Source organism: Pogona vitticeps, chromosome 2, assembly GCF_051106095.1.
Source record: "Pogona vitticeps strain Pit_001003342236 chromosome 2, PviZW2.1, whole genome shotgun sequence".
Taxonomy (NCBI): domain Eukaryota; kingdom Metazoa; phylum Chordata; class Lepidosauria; order Squamata; family Agamidae; genus Pogona; species Pogona vitticeps.
In genome coordinates this window covers 252,011,121-252,029,264 of record NC_135784.1, presented here as the reverse complement: position 1 = coordinate 252,029,264, position 18,144 = coordinate 252,011,121, and the positions used below count along the sequence as shown (strand labels likewise).

General features: G+C 40.4%; 1 protein-coding gene across 5 annotated transcripts in view; it reads left to right on the top strand.

Annotated features, from left to right (window-relative positions):
• Positions 1-18,101, top strand: part of PRDM6 (PR/SET domain 6) — a 130,860-nt gene extending 112,759 nt beyond the window's left edge. For all 5 annotated transcript variants that reach the window (XM_072992419.2, XM_072992420.2, XM_072992416.2 and 2 more), the window contains one exon: positions 418-18,101. In XM_072992419.2, coding sequence (XP_072848520.2) covers positions 418-532 — 115 coding nt within the window. In that variant the 3' untranslated portion in view covers positions 533-18,101. The remainder of the gene's footprint in view (positions 1-417) is intronic.
• Positions 18,102-18,144: the final 43 nt, after the last annotated feature.

Genomic DNA, 18,144 nt, shown 5'->3' with positions numbered 1-18,144 from the left:
CTTGCTTCATGACTTCACATTGGTTCCAATAGGCAGGCCTCCTGATTTTTAAATTAGCAGGAGGTGAAATTCTATTTGTCATCAAGCTGCTTCTTTGATGGCTCATTCCTAAAAATCTCTTTTTGTTCTCTATCTATTTGAACTGACAGTGATCAGAGTGGTAGCAGGACAGCCCTCTCTGGAGAAATCACCTTCCACCTGTCTATTGACTGATTCCTCTGTTCTGAATCAGAAGGGCCTTGTCCCATCATAGGCATCAAGGCCTTGGAAGTAGCCACCAATTAAACCTCTTGAGCCAGGAAAATCTGAAGCCACTTTTGAGTGTCTGTTCTGATTAGGCAGGATAAGACGAAGCCTGTTGGCTTCCCTCCCCCAAAGCTGCTCCCCGCTCTCAATTTTCTCTCTTGCCTTCTCCAGGTGCGAGAGGTGCGAGAGGAGCTTCACCCAAGCCACCCAGCTGAGTCGACACCAGAGGATGCCCAATGAGTGCAAGCCAATAACAGAAAGCACAGAATCAATTGAAGTGGATTAACTGATTGACTGGTTGGAATTAAACTGCAAGGAAAGTCATGATTAAATGTCACGGACACTTAAGCAAAACCAAAGATTTCCTCTGAGCAACTTTCAATCAGTCCCAGAAAACCAAGAGCAGTAATAAAATAAGTAAGATGTTAAGAGGTATTGATCCTGGCGTGGAAGGGAAACCAGAGAAGAGATTATTTATTTATGACTAGGAATGAGACTGATTTCAATGGAAAAGAAACCCCGGGACTGCTAGCATTTCTAGCCCCCTCAACATGTATTGCTTTATTTCTAAAAGCTTTTATAATTGTTATTTAAATTTACCAAAGCCACCAAGATCAAGGGATCTTCTGCCCATATATATGACTGCGAATGCACATGGACTTATTTATTGTTGCACCTTTTTCTTCAGCATGACTCAGTCAACCCACGTATACATTTTCCTGGCTGGTTCTCTTCGGTTGCGTCGCTCTTGACTTGACTGTAATAATAATAATGCTAATGATAATAATAATAAATGTCTCCATATTATGAGAGAGAAGATGAACCAGGATCGCTTTTGTCCTCTTCCAACTGACAGACATTTTATTTCTGTGGTTCCAGAACACATATTTTGTGCACTTTTTTGTATAAATGTTTTCATTAGCCAGTGCTGCATTGGCCCAGAAGACTTAAGAGATGCTGAATAAACGTTGTCATTCCATATCTATCTATCTATATCTACACCCACCCGCCCATACACACACACACACACACCACACACACACACACACACACACACACACACACACACACACACACACACGAGTGACAGTAGATGTACATGCTGTAAAATGTTTGAAATATGTAGAATTTGCAGATACATTCCTCTTTAATGAATGACATATTCATAGTTGATAAATAACAGTTTCAGTGAAACAGAGACACTTTTACACAAAGGCTTTGAAAACTTGCTAAAATGGTACAGCAAGAGGAGGTGTTCACATGAATGGTGCAGTTAGTAATCTTTTGGAAAGCAAAACTGAGAGAAATTGCCCAGGTTTAAAATGTTCACAAGCACTCAAGTATTCACACAACCCAGAGGCAACATAACACAGTATAGCTATCATTCAGAAGTATCTGTATTCCTGTTTCATATTATGCAAAGAAAGACAGTCTTGATAGTAGTTGCAGAATTGTATAATTCCTCAGGTGCATTCCTAATGTTGATAAAAATGAACCTATTAATTTTAGTTCAATCATGAAAAACTGCCCCCGGTCTAGTCAACTTGGAAGTGCAAATCATGTCCTCAAAAGCACTCTTTCTATTTCCTGTGATATGGAAGAAACTTCTGGGCGCTGCAAATGACAAACTCCTACTTTGTTGTAGACTGACTTGGAGATTCCAAGAGTTGAAGTCCAAGAGAGTAACTTTCCAAACGCTGATTGTGCACAGACTCACTGCTTTACAATATGCCTAACAATATGAAATTAAACAAGCTAAGCTAATATAATCATTAGCTCCACAGCTAATGAAGTGGTTGGGCCAAAGCCAAAAGGACACTCAGCTGTGCACGCGCCTGGAAGTGAAAGGAAAGTCTGATGCTGCAAAGAGAAATACTGCATAGGAACCTGGAATGTAAGATCTATGAACCTTGGGAAGCTGGATGTGGTCAAACAGAATAAACATTGACATCCTGGGCGTCAGTGAACTAAAATGGACGGGAATGGGCGAATTCAGATGATTATCATATTTATTATTGTGGGCAAGAATCCCGTAGAAGAAATGGAGTAGCCCTCATAGTCAACAAAAGAGTGGGAAAAGCTGTACTGAGATGCGATCTCAAAAATGAGAGAATGATTCCAATATGAATCCAAGACAGACCTTTCAACATCAAAGTCATCCAAGTTTATGCACCAACCACCGATGATGAAGAGGCTGAAATTGACCAATTCTATGAAGACATACAACACCTTCTAGAACTGACACTAATAAAAGATGTTCTTCTCATTATAGGGGACTGGAATGCTAAAGTAGGGAGTCAAGAGATCAAAGGAATAACAGGTAAGTTTGGCCTTGGAGTTCGAAGCAGGGCAAAGGCTAATAGAGTTTTGTCAAGAGAACAAGCTGGTCATCACAAACACTCTTTTCCAACAATATAAGAGGTGACTCTACACATGGACATCACCAGATGGGCAATACCAAAATCGGATTGACAATATTCTCTGCAGCCAAAGATGGAGAAGCTCTATACAGTCAGCAAAAACAAAACCTGGTGCTGACTGTGGCTCTGATCATCAGCTTCTTATAGCAAAACTCAAGCTTAAACTGAAGAAAGTAGGAAAAACCACTGGGCTGGTCAGGTCTAATCTAAACCAAATCCCTTATGAATACACAGTGGAAGTGAAGAACAGATTTAAGGAACTTGATTTGGTGGACAGAGTGCCTGAAGAACTTTGGACAGAGGCTCGTAGCATTGTACACGAGGCAGCAACAAAAACCATCCCAAAGAAAAGGAAATGCAAGAGAACAAAATGGCTGTCCAACGAGGCCTTACAAATAGCAGAGAAGGGAAACAAAATGCAAGGGAGATGGGGAAAATTACAGAAAATTGAATGCAGAATTCCAATTAATAGCAAGGAAAGACAAGAGGGCCTTCTTAAATGAAGAGTGCAAAGAAATAGAGGAAAATAATAGGGAAAAACCAGAGATCTGTTTAAAAAATGGAGATATTAAAGGAACCTTTAGTGGAAAGATGGACATGATAAAGGACAAAAATGGTAGGGACCTCACAGAAGCGGATGACATCAAGAAGACGTGGCAAGAATACACAACCCAGATAGTGTGGTTGCTGACCTTGAGCCAGACATCCTGGAGAGTGAAGTCAAGTGGGCCTTAGAAAGGATGGCAAACAATAAGGCCAGTGCAGGTTATGGCATTCCAATTGAACTATTTAAAATCTTAAAAGATGATGCTGTTAAGGTGCTACATTCAATATGCCAGCAAGTTTGGAAAACTCAACAGTGGCCAGAGGATTGGAAAAGATCAGTCTACACCCAAATCCCAAAGAAGGGCAGTGCCAAAGAATGTTCCAACCACCGTACAATTTCACTAATTTCACATGCTAGCAAGGTTATGCTCAAAATCACACAAGGTAGGTTTCAGTAGTATGTGGACCGAGAACTCTCAGAAGTACAAGCTGGATTTCAAAGGGCAGAGGAACTAGAGACCAAATTGCTAACATGCAGTGAATTATAGAGAAAGCCAGAGAGTTCCAGAAAAACATCTACTTCTGCTTCATTGACTACGCAAAAGCCTTTGACTGTGTGGACCACAGCAAACTATGGCAAGTTCTTAAAGAAATGTGAGTGCCTGACAACCTTATCCATCTCCGGAGAAATCTATATGTGGGATAGGAAGCAACAGTTGGAACTGCATATGGAACAACTGATTGGTTCAAAATTGGGAAAGGAGTACGACAAGGCTGTATATTGTCTTCCTGCATATTTAACTTTTATGCAGAATACATCATGCAAAAGGCTGGACAGTATGAATCCCAAACCGGAATTAAGGTTGCCGGAAGAAATACCAAAAATCTCTGATATGCAGATGATACCACTCTGATGGCAGAAAGTTAGGAGGGATTAAAGAATCTCTTGATGAGGGTGAAAGAGGAGTGTGCCAAAAATGGTCTGAAGCTCAACATCAAAAAACTAAGATCTTGGCCACTGGTCGCATCACCTCCTGACAAATAGAAGGGGAAGATATGGAGGCAGTGACAGATTTTACCTTTTTGGGCTCCATGATCACTGCAGATGGTGACAGCAGCCCCGAAATTAAAAGACTCCTGGCTTCTTGGGAGGAAAGCGATAACAAACCTATACAGCATCTTAAAAAGCAGAGACATCACCTTGCCGACAAAGGTCCACATAGTCAAAGCTACGGTTTTTCCAGTAGCGATGCATGGAAGTGAGAACTGGACCATAAAGAAGGCTGATTGCCAAAAAAATTGATGCTTTTGAATTGTGGTGCTGGAAGAGACTGTTGAGAGTCCCCTGGACTGCAAGGAGAACAAACCTATCCATTCTAAAGGAAATCAACCCTGGGTGCTCACTGTAAGGACAGATCCTGAAGCTGAGGCTCCAATACTTTGGCCATCTCATGAGAAGACTCCCTGGAAAAGACCTTAATGTTGGGAAAGTGTGAAGGCAAGAGGAGAAAGGGACGACCGAGGATGAGATGTCTGGACAGTGTCATGGAAACTACCAACATGAATTTGACCCAACTCCGGGAGGCAGTGGAAAACGGAGGGCCTGGCGTGCTCTGGTCCATGGGATCATGAAGAGTCAGACAAGACTTACCAACTCAATAACAAAAACAACAAAAGCTAATGTTTCTCCCTTGCCCTTTGGTTTTTTTGTTTATGGAACTAGCCAGAGTCTGGAAAGTTACTTCTTAAAAGTTGTGTACCGTGTTGATGTTATGTGCCGTCAAGTCGGAAGCAATTTATAGCAGCCTAGATAGGGCTTTCAAGGTAAGTGAGATATTTAAAGAGTGGTTGTACTTGTCATGTACCTTGATACAAAACTGCAAAGTTGTAACTCATTGCTGTTACTGTTACAAAATAGTTACTTCTTCCTTTTCGTTACTTTTTTGGTGAAAACCATGTTTTGAAAAAAGGAAGAAAAGGGCCAGTACCTTGAAAAGACATATTCGTCCCCACAAATATTTGCCACCAGTCATTACACTGCTTTACAAAAGGAACATCTTTATGTCCTCAGCATGCTAAAAATTAACTTGTAGTTAATGGTTACTTGTCAAATGTTGCTCCAAACTCTGGGACTGGAAAACTTTAGTGCTTGATCTGAAGTGCTGGAGTCTTCATTAAAAAAAATTTATGAAGATAACCTGGTATCTTTATAGACTTCTTTTTAAAAGAAAAATAAAATGGCACAGTCTGACCCATAAACTAGTGAAACTGAACATTAAACTTTAAGTGGATGTAATCTCAGCGAAGTAAAATTTGTTTGAAACAAGTCACTTGGAGTTAAGTGGCTTGTAGATTACAACTTCCTTTACTTTGAGCTTAAGCTGTTCACATCAGCTGAAAAATATGCACTTTGATGAGGAAGCAACTTGATGCATTGTTCTAAACCATGTGTATTCTGTACAAACCAATTAAATAAGAAATCTTAGGACTGCGTTGGTTTGAATGCATTATGCTGGAGTAACTGGTTTGTGCATTGGGCAGGATGTGCCATTTTTGCCTTTGAAAACCTACCTCATTGACCTCACTATTGGGAATGAAATTTATTGTAGAATTCATAAAACCACTTAAAATGATGCATTTTCCCTGTTAAATGTGTAATTAGGTATCTATGGAATGAAGTACTGTATTTGAATTCAATTCAATGGCTGAACTCCTGTTGTTTAGTGTAGTAGGTCCACACTGAGTAGGTCCAAGTGGGGTTTGGTGAGTCAACTTTTCTGTAAGTTCAGTTGATTCAAATGGGCCTGCTCTAGTTGCAACTTACTGCACTAAAGCTGTAGGCCTATTTCAATCAACGGACTTATGGCAGAGCCGACTCACTAAATCCCCACTGACTCAATGAGTCTACTCTAGTGTGACTTATTATATTAAGCAATGATATTTCAGGCAACATCACTTTTCTATAGAAAAGGCATTTAAAGTAACGTGGAAAACATAAATGTTAAAAAAACCCAATAAAAATAGTTTTTAAAAACACATTCAAACAAAGCAAAACACATTCAAAGTAAAGCAAAACAAAAAACAGCCACTAAAACCATTAGGCCTAAATCCAGTCTGCTATTAGGAGAGCTAAATTCTCACTGGCAGATGTGCCCTAGATCACACCCTTGTTGAACCAAGTTAGCATTGGATGGTACCCATGGACTGAACATGTGCAAGCATTAGTATAATGGGTCTTGCATCAGCACTGCAATATTGTTGGAAGCAGGGCTGAGATGACAACAGTGTTTAAAATAAGTAAATAATTAATACAGTGGACCTTCTACTTACAGAATTAATCCATATTGGAATGGTGGCTGCAGGTCGAAAAGTCTGTAGGTCGAGGCTCCATTGACCTACAATGCATTGAAAACCGATTCATCCGTAACCGGCCGTTTTTGTTTCATTTTTGTTCCATTTTGGTTTTTTTCCTGGTCTGTAGGTCGATTCTCCGGCTGTAAGTCGAACCTAAATTTTGCGGCCAGAGAAGTCTGTAACTTGAAAAGTCTATAAGTCGAGCCATCTGTAAGTCGAGGGTCCCCTGTAACAATAACAATCATAGTTAGAACTGTGAAAGCTGTTCTGTAGTGACCAGAGATGGGCAGAACCCACCAGTCTGGCGATTCATGCCAGTTCATTTGTTGGCCAAATAAGGGTCCGCCACTTCAAAGCCCCATCTCCTCCAGTGGGCATCCACTTGGAGGCAGTGGCCTTGCTGCCCTGCCCTTGCCCCTCATCCTCTGTGTGTTGCCTCTGAGTGGCTGCCTGCCAGAGGAGGTGGGGCTTTGAAGTACCAAAAAAACAGTTCAACTGATAAACGAACCACCAAACCAATGGCACATGCCCACCTCTAATAGTGACATTTTCCAAAATGGAGCACACTGTGCTGACTCACATTGCTTTATATGTTAATGCAGTCATGGCCCTTGTGAGCTCAAAGAACAATGAAGAGACCCATTCCTAGCCCTACATACTGTTCCTTTAGAACAATGTCCACCAACCCAGCATCCTTCAGGTTTGTGAAACTACAACTCCCATCATCCCTGGCCAGCACAGCCATGGGTTTCTGGTCCAACACTATTGTGGGGGTGGGGGAGGAGATTGACGGTGTTGCTACTAACAGCCCATGGGGAACTGCCCGTACATGGGTTTGCCAATGCATAGCTATTTTTTTTTCCGTCATAGGCACTGGGATGTTGAGTCTTGTCTCAAAACAAGCGGCAATGTTGGGGTCCTCCCTGCTCCCCCTGGGTGTATAATCCAGTGCCCCACCACATTTTTTCGTCCTTTGTATTGCTGTTCTGTGAATAACATCTGCCTATGTGTGGACAACTCAGCTAGTATGTATTGAGCAGGCTGTAAACCTGAAGGAATATGTAAGCCCAAGTATACCAATTAAGTGGTTTTTACACCAACAAAGATTCCTATATCATCTAGTTACTTCTGAAATAGAGCTTTGAAAGCTTTAGCTTTACTCTGTACCTCAGAAATCAATTTGGATTCTTTAATAAAAGTGTCTGTCTCTAAAATATTTTAATAGATTTGTTTTGCGTTTCAGTCATGCAATATAATCCCATATCTACCTAAGTCCTGCATGGCTGGCTCCACACTTCACTGTCCTATTTTCTTCTGGGCACAAACTAAATGGGCTATTATTACCCATTAATGGTAAACTCCAAAGGAATAGTTGTGTTTGTCACATAAAAAGAACAGAGCTTCTTGTGGCACTTTAAAAACATAACTCATACGCTGGGGTGGAACCTGTTGTGAATCAGAGCCTATTTGATCAGATGCAGGTTATGATGAACCTAACATTTATGTCAGAATCAACCATTACTTTCTGAGATGCTCTATGATAATTCTAATTAATGCTAAGTGTACATAAAGTAGAGTTTAAATTAAAGAAATGGGATGTTCTTGGGCTGATGGAAGACTTTCCCTGTGGATCAGGGTTTTGCATTCCAATATGAACGTGGGATTCAATCCAGATTTGCTCATGCTTTGAGCAGAATTCAATAAAATCAATGGGAGTGAAGTCTAGATTCAATCCACTGTGACTAAAAAGACAAGGCGGTGGCACATATTCTTGAACAGTGCACATCTATGCATGCTTGCTCGAAATTAATCCCCAGTGATTTAAATGGAGTTCACCCCCATGAGTGCATGGAGGATTATAACATAAGTAGGCAAATATACAGTCTAGAAAGAGAGTCGTCTTGCACAACAAGAAATATACAGGGCAGAATCCTATTGCCTGTTTACATGTGTGTAAAGGAAGTTGCAATAGTTTTGGCAGTAAATTACCTTTCCCTGATGAGACACTGATAGCATTCCTGACCATGTACCCGGTCATCTGATTGGGCACATGCCCAGGAACGCAGCCAGCACCTGGTTAAGGAAATGCAATTTCCAGGGAAGAGTTTCTTTGCAAATCATCTTAAAACTGCAGAGTTGGAAAGAACCCTATGGATCTTTGAGTCCAGTACTTGTGAAGGAGATACCATGGGGAACTGAACTCCCAACCTCTACCTAAAATGCTGAGCTATCCAGCTTGATGTCCCTTACACAAGAATAAATCAGCAATAGGATTTGAACCAAAGATTTTTAATTATTTTCTTCCTATAGATCTCATTTTGCTAGATCAGAATCAGCCTTTTCATCCTTAACACTTATTTGGAAGTACAGGTTTAAATTAGTTTTTACCAGTATAACACACATTTTCAGGCACTAGACATCAGGATGGATCTAAAAGAAGGGAAATTAGTCAACCTACCATTTATGGAAGCTAAATGTATGCAGCATAAAATTAACCAAGATTTCTTATTAACATTTCCACCTCCACTCTTATGCATAGTAAAAATGTGCTCATGCGGGCCTCCTGTTGTGTGGCTAGTTACACAACTGGTTGCATAACAAGTATCTCCAGCAGAGCAAGATGGAGCATGGGAAGGGGAGCTTGCTGGAAGCGTGGAAAAACTTGTGTGATGGCCCTTTGTGATTATGTAATGCAACAGAATACTGGCCAAAGAATCCAAAATACGTTTTATTTATAAAAGAGATATTAATGCCATTAACTCCAGCGACAATATCAACCTTGAATCCTAGTACTGGCATGAGTACTGATATGCTTCAGTAAACCAATTGAATCAGCTAGAATGGACTCCAAATCAACTTAGGTCTGAGACAGTGTGCAGAAGAAATGACCAGCCTGTGGCCCTTCAAGCATAGCCATTGGTGAGGAAATGAGAGGGTTGGATAGCGGTCTACTGACCTTTCCTCCAAAGGAATATGTCATTAAGTCCCATAACCATTTCCTTATTTTGATAATACGGATACTACGTTATAGACACCCATGCTTTCGCCCTGTGCCAAACCTCTATCTGTGTGTATTGTTGAGTTAGAGCATCTCAGAGCCCTTTAAAATCAACTCACACGGACAGAAAAAATATTTAAAAGGTATTCTGGAGAAGTATTACTCAAATAGTTTGGCCAGCAACCCTGGTTTACTTCAGGAATTGTACCATGATGTCCAGCCTGTAGATCAGCTTTCCTCTTATTGATTCCAAGCAGCAAAGGATCCAAGAAAAAAAAATGGAAGGATTTAGAAGTATAAAGAAGCAATCAATACAGCATGTTTCCAAGCTAATTTTAAATATTTATTTATTATTTCATGGAATGGAAATAAAGCATGGCAATATCTCGGTTTTGATAACAACTCTCCCTGCTGTACATTAAAAGAAACTGCTGGTCATTTACGGCCATGTGCCTTTCATATCTTATCACAGTACTTGACAGTACATAGTACAGTTACAAAGGAAATCAGCTTCTATTTTTTTTAATCCTCTGCTGTAGCAAAAATGCTAATTAATCATGTAGAAAATGCTCATTATAAAGATACATGATGATGTATGAACCTGCAAAATTATAAACATCTGCATTTTTTTTAAAGGATATCAAATTGCATCCCACTAAAACATTTTCTGCAGCATTACAAAGTGTGTATACTAAGAGATATTCAGAATCAAAGTTTTTGGTGGTGGTCTTCAGGGTCTCACCCATGCTGTTGATTCTTTGTTCTGTGTATGCTTCCAGTGCAATTTGGAATCTTGATTTTCCTAGGATCTGGAATGCACAAAACATTTCTGTGAATAGAAAAGGCTTCTGGCTGCAGACTTCTGGAATTGTGCAATGGACAGCATGGTGTCACAGGCAAAATCTCAACACCTGAATAGAAATCTAATAACAAATTAGGAAATGGTACTATATGATCGTGTGATGGAGCCTGTACGATGAACCAGTGTGGCATCACCATTAGAGTTGAATTATGAGACCTGAGTTCAAATTTTCACTCGTGTATGAAATGGACTAGCTGACTTTGGTCCAGCTGTTAAATTTTTCTCTCACACACAGCACAGTCATTGTCTGTGAGGAGGGTTGTGAGGAGAAAGTGTAGAAGTACTATTTTATGCTTTCTTGAGTTCATCAGAGGAAAAGCGAAATAGAAATGTAGGAAATACATGTTTAAAATAAAAGTGCCTGTGTATCCCCAGCACCATACAGTTCATTGATTCCACATGAGTGGTTCAGGATTAAACCACTAATAGCACCCACCAGCATGGGCAATGTCATGCATTTCCCAGGAGTCTCACATGATGGTCATAATGCACAGCCTAGTTTTCATATGTTCTTAGGTGAATGAATGGTCTTCCTCCTTAAAAGCAGGAGGTGATCTGTGGTGTCCTTTTCCTGAAATGCAAGCTACTGCTTTGTGTTAATGATAGTTAGTGATATTGATTGCACAATTCTATACATCACAAGTGGAAAACCTTTGCTCCTCCAATTGTTTTGAACTACAACTCCTAGAAGCCAGTATGACAATGGCCAATAGCAGTTCTGGGAGGTGTTCAAAACTTTGGGAGGGCCAGAAATCCCCCATCCTTGTATGTGTTTTGTTCAGCAGTAAATGTCATTACACTTAATGTGATTCAATCTGGAACCAGGAGAACGCTCCATCACTTGTTCAAAGGATTGCAGCCTTAGGTGTGATCCTGTTAAACCCTGCATAATGTGAGGGGGGGGTCAAACACCATGAAATAAAGAATTTCTGGTTCTGAGTCATTTCAAATGTGCCTTGGTGTATTAAGGGAATATACACTTGGGTTCAAGAATTCTGACTGATGATAATGCATTGTCATCAACTGTAGTGAGTTCTTTCTGCGATCAAAATGGAAATCACAAGTCACCTATTTGAGAATCATCACTACTTCTGAGGTATCGTTAAGTAAAGCAAATGAGATACTAAAAATCAAACCAAATTATTTTATTATGTTTAGGACACACATGGACACGAAGTGATAGAAATTTGTGAGTAAGTTGATTCAGGAATATTTACCAGAACTATACCAATGGCATTACTACCTGAATCACTTTCTCGTTACTATTCTCTCTATATAACAAGGGTGTGAAATGCCACAAAATAAATACTTAACTAAGTAATGAGAAGGAGGAAACCAGAGAAGTTTCAAATTAAAAAAAAATACCTTGTGAGAACAAAATCAGAAAAGGAATGTCCACATCACAAGCAAAATTCAAAGCGTGTTACATCAATTGTGGGAGCAAGGAAAAGGACAGGGGAAGCTAAGTGTGGTTATCCTGAAAACTAAGATGACATCAAAGACATTAGAAATGAAACAGTTGTCCAGATGTGTGCAATAATATTTTCAATAAATCCCCAAACAAGTTGCAGCGACAGACAAAAATGTCAGTTTGCACATGTCCAGCTGCGAATAATGAATAGCATGCTGTCAAGTCAACTCTCACTGATAGTGACCCTTTTCAGGCTTTTCTATGTAGAGTGTACTCAGAAGTGGTTTATCATTCCCTTCTTCAGGGAGTGCCCTAGGATTGGGCAGCTTGCCCAAGGCTACAGAGGCTGCCTCTTCTGGGAAGCAAAGGGGGGGGGATTGAACTCCCAACCTCCGGCTCTGCAGCTAGAGGCTGCAGAGCGTCTAACTCACTGAGCTGTCCTGCTAGCTTTCAGCGACTAGAAATAAAGATATAACCATGCCCAGTCTTTGAAGATTCAAACATTTTTAACACTCTAGACCAGTGGAGCACACTTTTTCCCTTGTGTCTTTTGGATCCACTGCTATTTGATGCTCCCATGTTTCCTCACTTCCCCTTTTTGCCACCGTGCCCACTGAAAATCAACATAATAAGTAGGATGCTTTGTTGAGATCAGGAGTGCCACTGGGAGGGTGGAGCCAGAGAGGGTGGAAGCATTCATGCTTTATTCTGTAAATCACCCGGAGTAGTGTGTGTTCACTAATGGGGCACTATACAAATCAAATCAGTCCATCAATCCATCAATGAGTCCTCAATCTCTCAGGGTCTTTAGATTTCAGCCATTTGTTCTGATCCAGCTAGAGGCAGATATAAGTGCAGAGTCAGGCTTCTGGATACATACTGATTTTTGCTTAGCAAACTCTGTGTATACACAATAAAACACCACTTAATAGTGTTGGAACGTGCACTGGAGCAGCAGGCACATTAGAAGTGACTTCACAAGTTCTCCGTTCAAAGGACGTGTCCAGACTGAGTTCTGCCTCCTGGTTCCTTTCTATAGAGCTTTTGATTGGACACACAATCTCTCAAACAAACTGAACCAACTTGTTCTATGTGTAGGCAGCTCCATATAATACCCTTATATTACAAATGGCAACTGGATGTCAAAGCCACCGGTGAATGTCATTGCCCCTTCGCAATATTGCACATGCAGCTCCACCTTAGAATCGACCAATGCCTGAACTCTATCAAGCAACGTATAGTCAGTGAACTCCTTTTCATGCCCTGATAGGAGTCATTGTTCCTTTGCGAATAACAGGATGCAACATAAAGAGTGAAAGGAATAATCAAAAGAGAGTTTCTTCAAATAATAGTACAATTGTTACTTACTATCTTCCACTGAAGAATGCTGAGAGGGAAAAAACACAGTTCATCTGAAATGTGGTGTTGTCTTTAGAGATACCACAGACCATCAGGCTGCAACAACACAGGCAAATAATTCTACTGCGCCAGTAGAATGGATGACTTTGAACTTTTAAAAACTGATCACACGATGCAAAGGCGGATGCAAACCAGTCCAGCCCCTTTTTGTTTCTTGATATTTTCCCCCACCCTGGCCAATGGAGGCTTCTACTTTTCAAAAGCGGGAATGATTCAGATTGTGTCCCCCCTATGTGATCAGTGGTTTCATTCCCGAAAAGAATGGGGTGTGTGACTTTGGGTGGTATTATGGTGAGATACTAAGCTGGGTGTGACATTTTGGACAGCAGGAACATCTACCCCCCACAATCTTTCTCCCTAGGCACCCTGAAGTATTAATTTTTTAAAAAGCAATCTGCAGAGTTTAGCAATAGCTGAGCTACCACTACACTGATATATAAGTTTAGCACTAGATCACCTTTGCACAGAAGAAAAAAGAGAGATAAAATCTGATATGAAACGGAAACAACACAGATGAACTACAGCAGATTACTATGCACCTGTGGTATGTGTGTCTGTGTTTGTATGTCCATAGTTCCCAAGTTGCTTGCATTACTAAAAAAAACAAAAAACAAATAATAACTAAAAAATTCTTTATATAAAGTAAAATCCAAAGAAACAAAACAAAAGAAAACAAGACAAAAACATGTGGCACCTTAAAGACGGTTATATTTTAGTGTGAGCTTTTGTGGACACCTCCACTTTGTCAGACATGTGGAAACAGAATGCAGTGTTGAATGAAATATGAGTTTCATATTAAATATTGATTGGTTCTTGGATGCATATTACATTTACATGCAGAAATTTATGGCTTCTGTTGTTTTAGGGCTCTGTTGCAAAAATTCCTCAGGAGACAGAAAACACACCAGGCCTGGGCAAATATGTGAAGGGAGAGAGAAGAGAGAGGAGTTGTGGGGTGGAGAGGTTTTTGAAGATTGGGGGTTCACTTTAAAAGTGTTACAAGTGTCATAAAAATGTCCGTTTTGCTCTTTTTAAAAAAGGACCCATTAATTTATACATGTAATGGCATTTTAGTCCTATACACTATATGGTCATACTATGTTTACATTTTTTTAAAGAGGCCCAAATGAAAAGGAGGAAAATATATTATATAAATCCATTTGATCAATAAAACATTTGTTGTCATTCACTGTTTCCTTATTTTTCATAAATCACCAACAATGCCTGTGTGAATAAGATGTGTTTGGATGGATGCACGAGTGTGACCCAGATATGTCCTCATTCACTTTTGACACTGCCCCCACCCTGGTTTGATTTTTGGCCCCACCCACCACAAGTCTTATCCATCATTGGTATGCAGCTCCCAACCACTTTCAAGTGAGGAAACAACCCCACAGGATGGGCTAATGTTGCAGACTTGTCGGAATGAGTGGGCGGGCAGCCGTATCCTTGGACCAGATTAACATAGAACTTGAGCGATTACTTTGTTCCTAGTCATTAGTTAGTTTTGGGGAGTGTTTTTTAAAAACACATGGAAAACTGCCACCCAAAATGACCCCCAAAAGCAAAGTTTCAAGAGGAACCTGTTAACATTAGTTGTCGCTATTGATATTTTTAAATGATATTGTGGTATCTTTTATTTCTCAAAAACTCACTTAACTGGTGCTTTTATTACTTGTTTCCAAAAGTCTGAAGATGATAAAGACAGCTGATATTTCATATTTGTTGTTGTTTAGTCATTTAGTCGTGTCCGACTCTTTGTGACCCCATGGATCAGAACACGGCAGGCCCTCCTGTCTTCCACTGCCTCTCGGAGTTGTGTCAAATTCATGTTGGTAGCTTCGATGACACTGTCCAGCCATCTCGTCCTCTATTGTTCCCTTCTCCTCTTGCCTTCACACTTTCCCAACATCAGGGTCTTTTCCAGGGAGTCTCCTCTTCTCATGGGATGGCCAAAATATTGGAGCCTCAGCTTCAGGATCTGTCCTTCCAGTGAACACTCAGGTTTGTTTTCCTTCAAAATGGATATGTTTGTTCTCTTTGCAGTCCAGGGGACTCTCAAGAGTCTCCTCCAGCACCACAATTTAAAAGCATAAATTCTTCGGCAGTCAGCCTTCTTTATGGTCCAGCTCTCACTTCCATACATCTCTGCTTTTTAAGATGTTGTCTAGGTTTGTCATCGCTTTCCTCCCAAGAAGCAGACGTCTTTTACTTTCATGGCTGCTGTCACCATCTGCAGTTTTCATGGAGCCCAAAAAGGTAAAATCTGCCACTGCCTCCATATCTTCCCCTTCTATTTGCCAGGAGGTGATGGGACCATTGGCCATGATCTTAGTTTGTTTGTTTGTTGTTGTTGTTTTTTTACGTTGAGCTTCAGACCATTTTTGGCACTCTCCTCTTTCACCCTCATTAAGAGGTTCTTTAATTCCTCCTCACTTTTCGCCATCAGAGTGGTATCATCTGCATATCGGAGGTTGTTGATATTTCTTCCAGCAATCTTAATTCCGCCTTGGGATTCCTCCAGTCCGGCCTTTCGCATGATGTATTCTGCATATAAGTTAAATAAGCAGGGGGACAATATACAGCTTTGTCGCACTCCTTTCCCAGTTTTGAACCAATCAATTGTTCCATATCCAGTTTTAGCTGTTGCTTCCTGTCCCACATAACAGATTTCTCAGGAGATAGATAAGGTGATCAGGCACTCCCATTTCTTTAAGAACTTGCCATAGTTTGCTGTGGTCCACACAGTCAAAGGCTTTTGCATAGTCAATGAAGCAGAAGTTTTTCTGGAACTTCCTGGCTTTCTCCATAATCCAGTGCATGTTAGCAATTTCATATTATATGTTCCTAAAAATTGCATTCTAATATTTTGAATTCTTTTATTTTTATTAATAATCAGCATCTCTCAGAAGGGTTCCTGATATAGCCTCAATTATATGGATCACCATTCGGTGGTCTATCAGAAAACATTGAGACCTGTTTGATATCTGATCTTACGCTGTAACAAAAACAATTTTTGAAACCGAACCTGAAAGCTCTAGCTGTGCTCCCCTATGAGGCACCTTTGCCTCCTTTTAGAACCTGCTTTCACTGAAGCCATATATGTCAAGAAACAATTGACTATCACATTAACTAAGCCTTCATTCCACTTGAAAAAACACTACTTTAATCAGTGAACAATATGTCATTTTTTCCTGTTTTGTTTCTCATGTTATATGACCTTTTGTATAAGCAGCCAAACCACCATGGTAGAATAATTGTGTAAAAGTACTGTACTTGAGAAAATATCCAGGTAATTGGCCCACAGACTGCCTGCTGGTTTACAAGTAGCCTGGATAGTCAATCATCCAAAGCAAGGCAGCTTTCATGATGCCAGGAAAGGCCTTTAAAGAAAGAAATTGTATGGAGGCAGGCTGCATGAGATTATACTCCCCCCCCACCTGTGCAATCTGTCATGAACTAATGAGACACAAATGTTTTCAATAGAAGGCAAGAATTAAGTCAGATCCACAAGGTCAGGAGCCTCAGGAGAACTGTGCGAAACCTAAATTCTTCAGTTCACCTTCTCACCTTTTCTATGGCAGAGAAGCAAACGGCCCGGTGGTGATTGGGGCAAGCCAACATTAGAATGAGCACATTAGAATGTTCTTCTTAAACTAGCTCTGTTTCTCATGGTGTGTTGAAGATCCTGGCCAGTAGGCCAGTGGAAGGAAAGAGTTCTGAGCCCAGGATGTTCTTCTGTGCACCTGACCAATTAATACCTTTTTCCCCCAGAAAAAAATACACATATATAGAAGATCTCTTTTAAAAGGCGAGGAAAACTACTTGCACTCCGAAATGACTTTTTAAAATACTGGGGCTGTGCATGTGTCTCCCAGATTAATTCAGAAGCCAGTTTTGTGGCTTTGGAATGTATCCCAATTTTGACCACAGTAATTTGTGCCCCAGATCCAAGTTGATATATATGACTCCCCTTGATTTGTGCTGGGGGAAAATTACAGCTATGATGTTCAAAGATTTCATGTATATCAGGCTTTGCCCTGATGTAAATGAAATTTGAAGACAAATTAGACATCAAAATGGGAGGGACACTGGCCTGATTTTGGACAACTAGTTTTAGAACTTGTGTTCTAGGGACCTTTAAAGTCTGCTCTTAAAAAAAAAAAAACAAGTTTGAAGCAGATTGAGCCCGATTTGTACTTCGGAGCCTAATTTGGAAATTTGCCTTGTTTCTGGCAACATGACAACGGAAACTGTCTTCGGACAAGCACTGGCTCTACGGCTTGAAAAACGGGATGAGCACCGCCCCCTAGAGTCAGACACGACTGGACTAAAACTGTCAAGGGGAACCTTTACCTTTTTTCTTCAGAAACAATCTAGTGGTGCTTCCAGAGTGGTAGCATCAGCCAACAGGGTTTGTCACCTGGCCCAGGAGACGCCCAAATCTGTTTGCGATCCTCACATGCTTCAAAGGAAAGCCTTCTGTGTCGCCCCTTTGTGAGACTCGTGCTAACATGCCAATTATGCAGCTTTACTCCAGATACTCTTCCAGATCCAAACACACCCTTGTTTATTTCAACACTGTTATTATGACCAAGGAGGAAAGACATTTATTTTGTCACTGCTGAGGTTAACATTTAGACATTGGAAATGCTTGCTAAAAGACATCAAATTACCCCACTGTCTTATAGTATATCCTAATCTACCTACCTTGGTTGAGGAGAGTTAGCAGTTTCTTTTGATTCCTCTTTCCCATTGCTTGTCATCCATTATCCTTTTGTTTTTCCCTCAACTATCACATACCTCTTTTGGACATTCGCTATTCTACACAATATCCCTCCCCATTTAGCTAAATCAGACTTTCTAAGAAAAGAACCCTCTTTTGTTT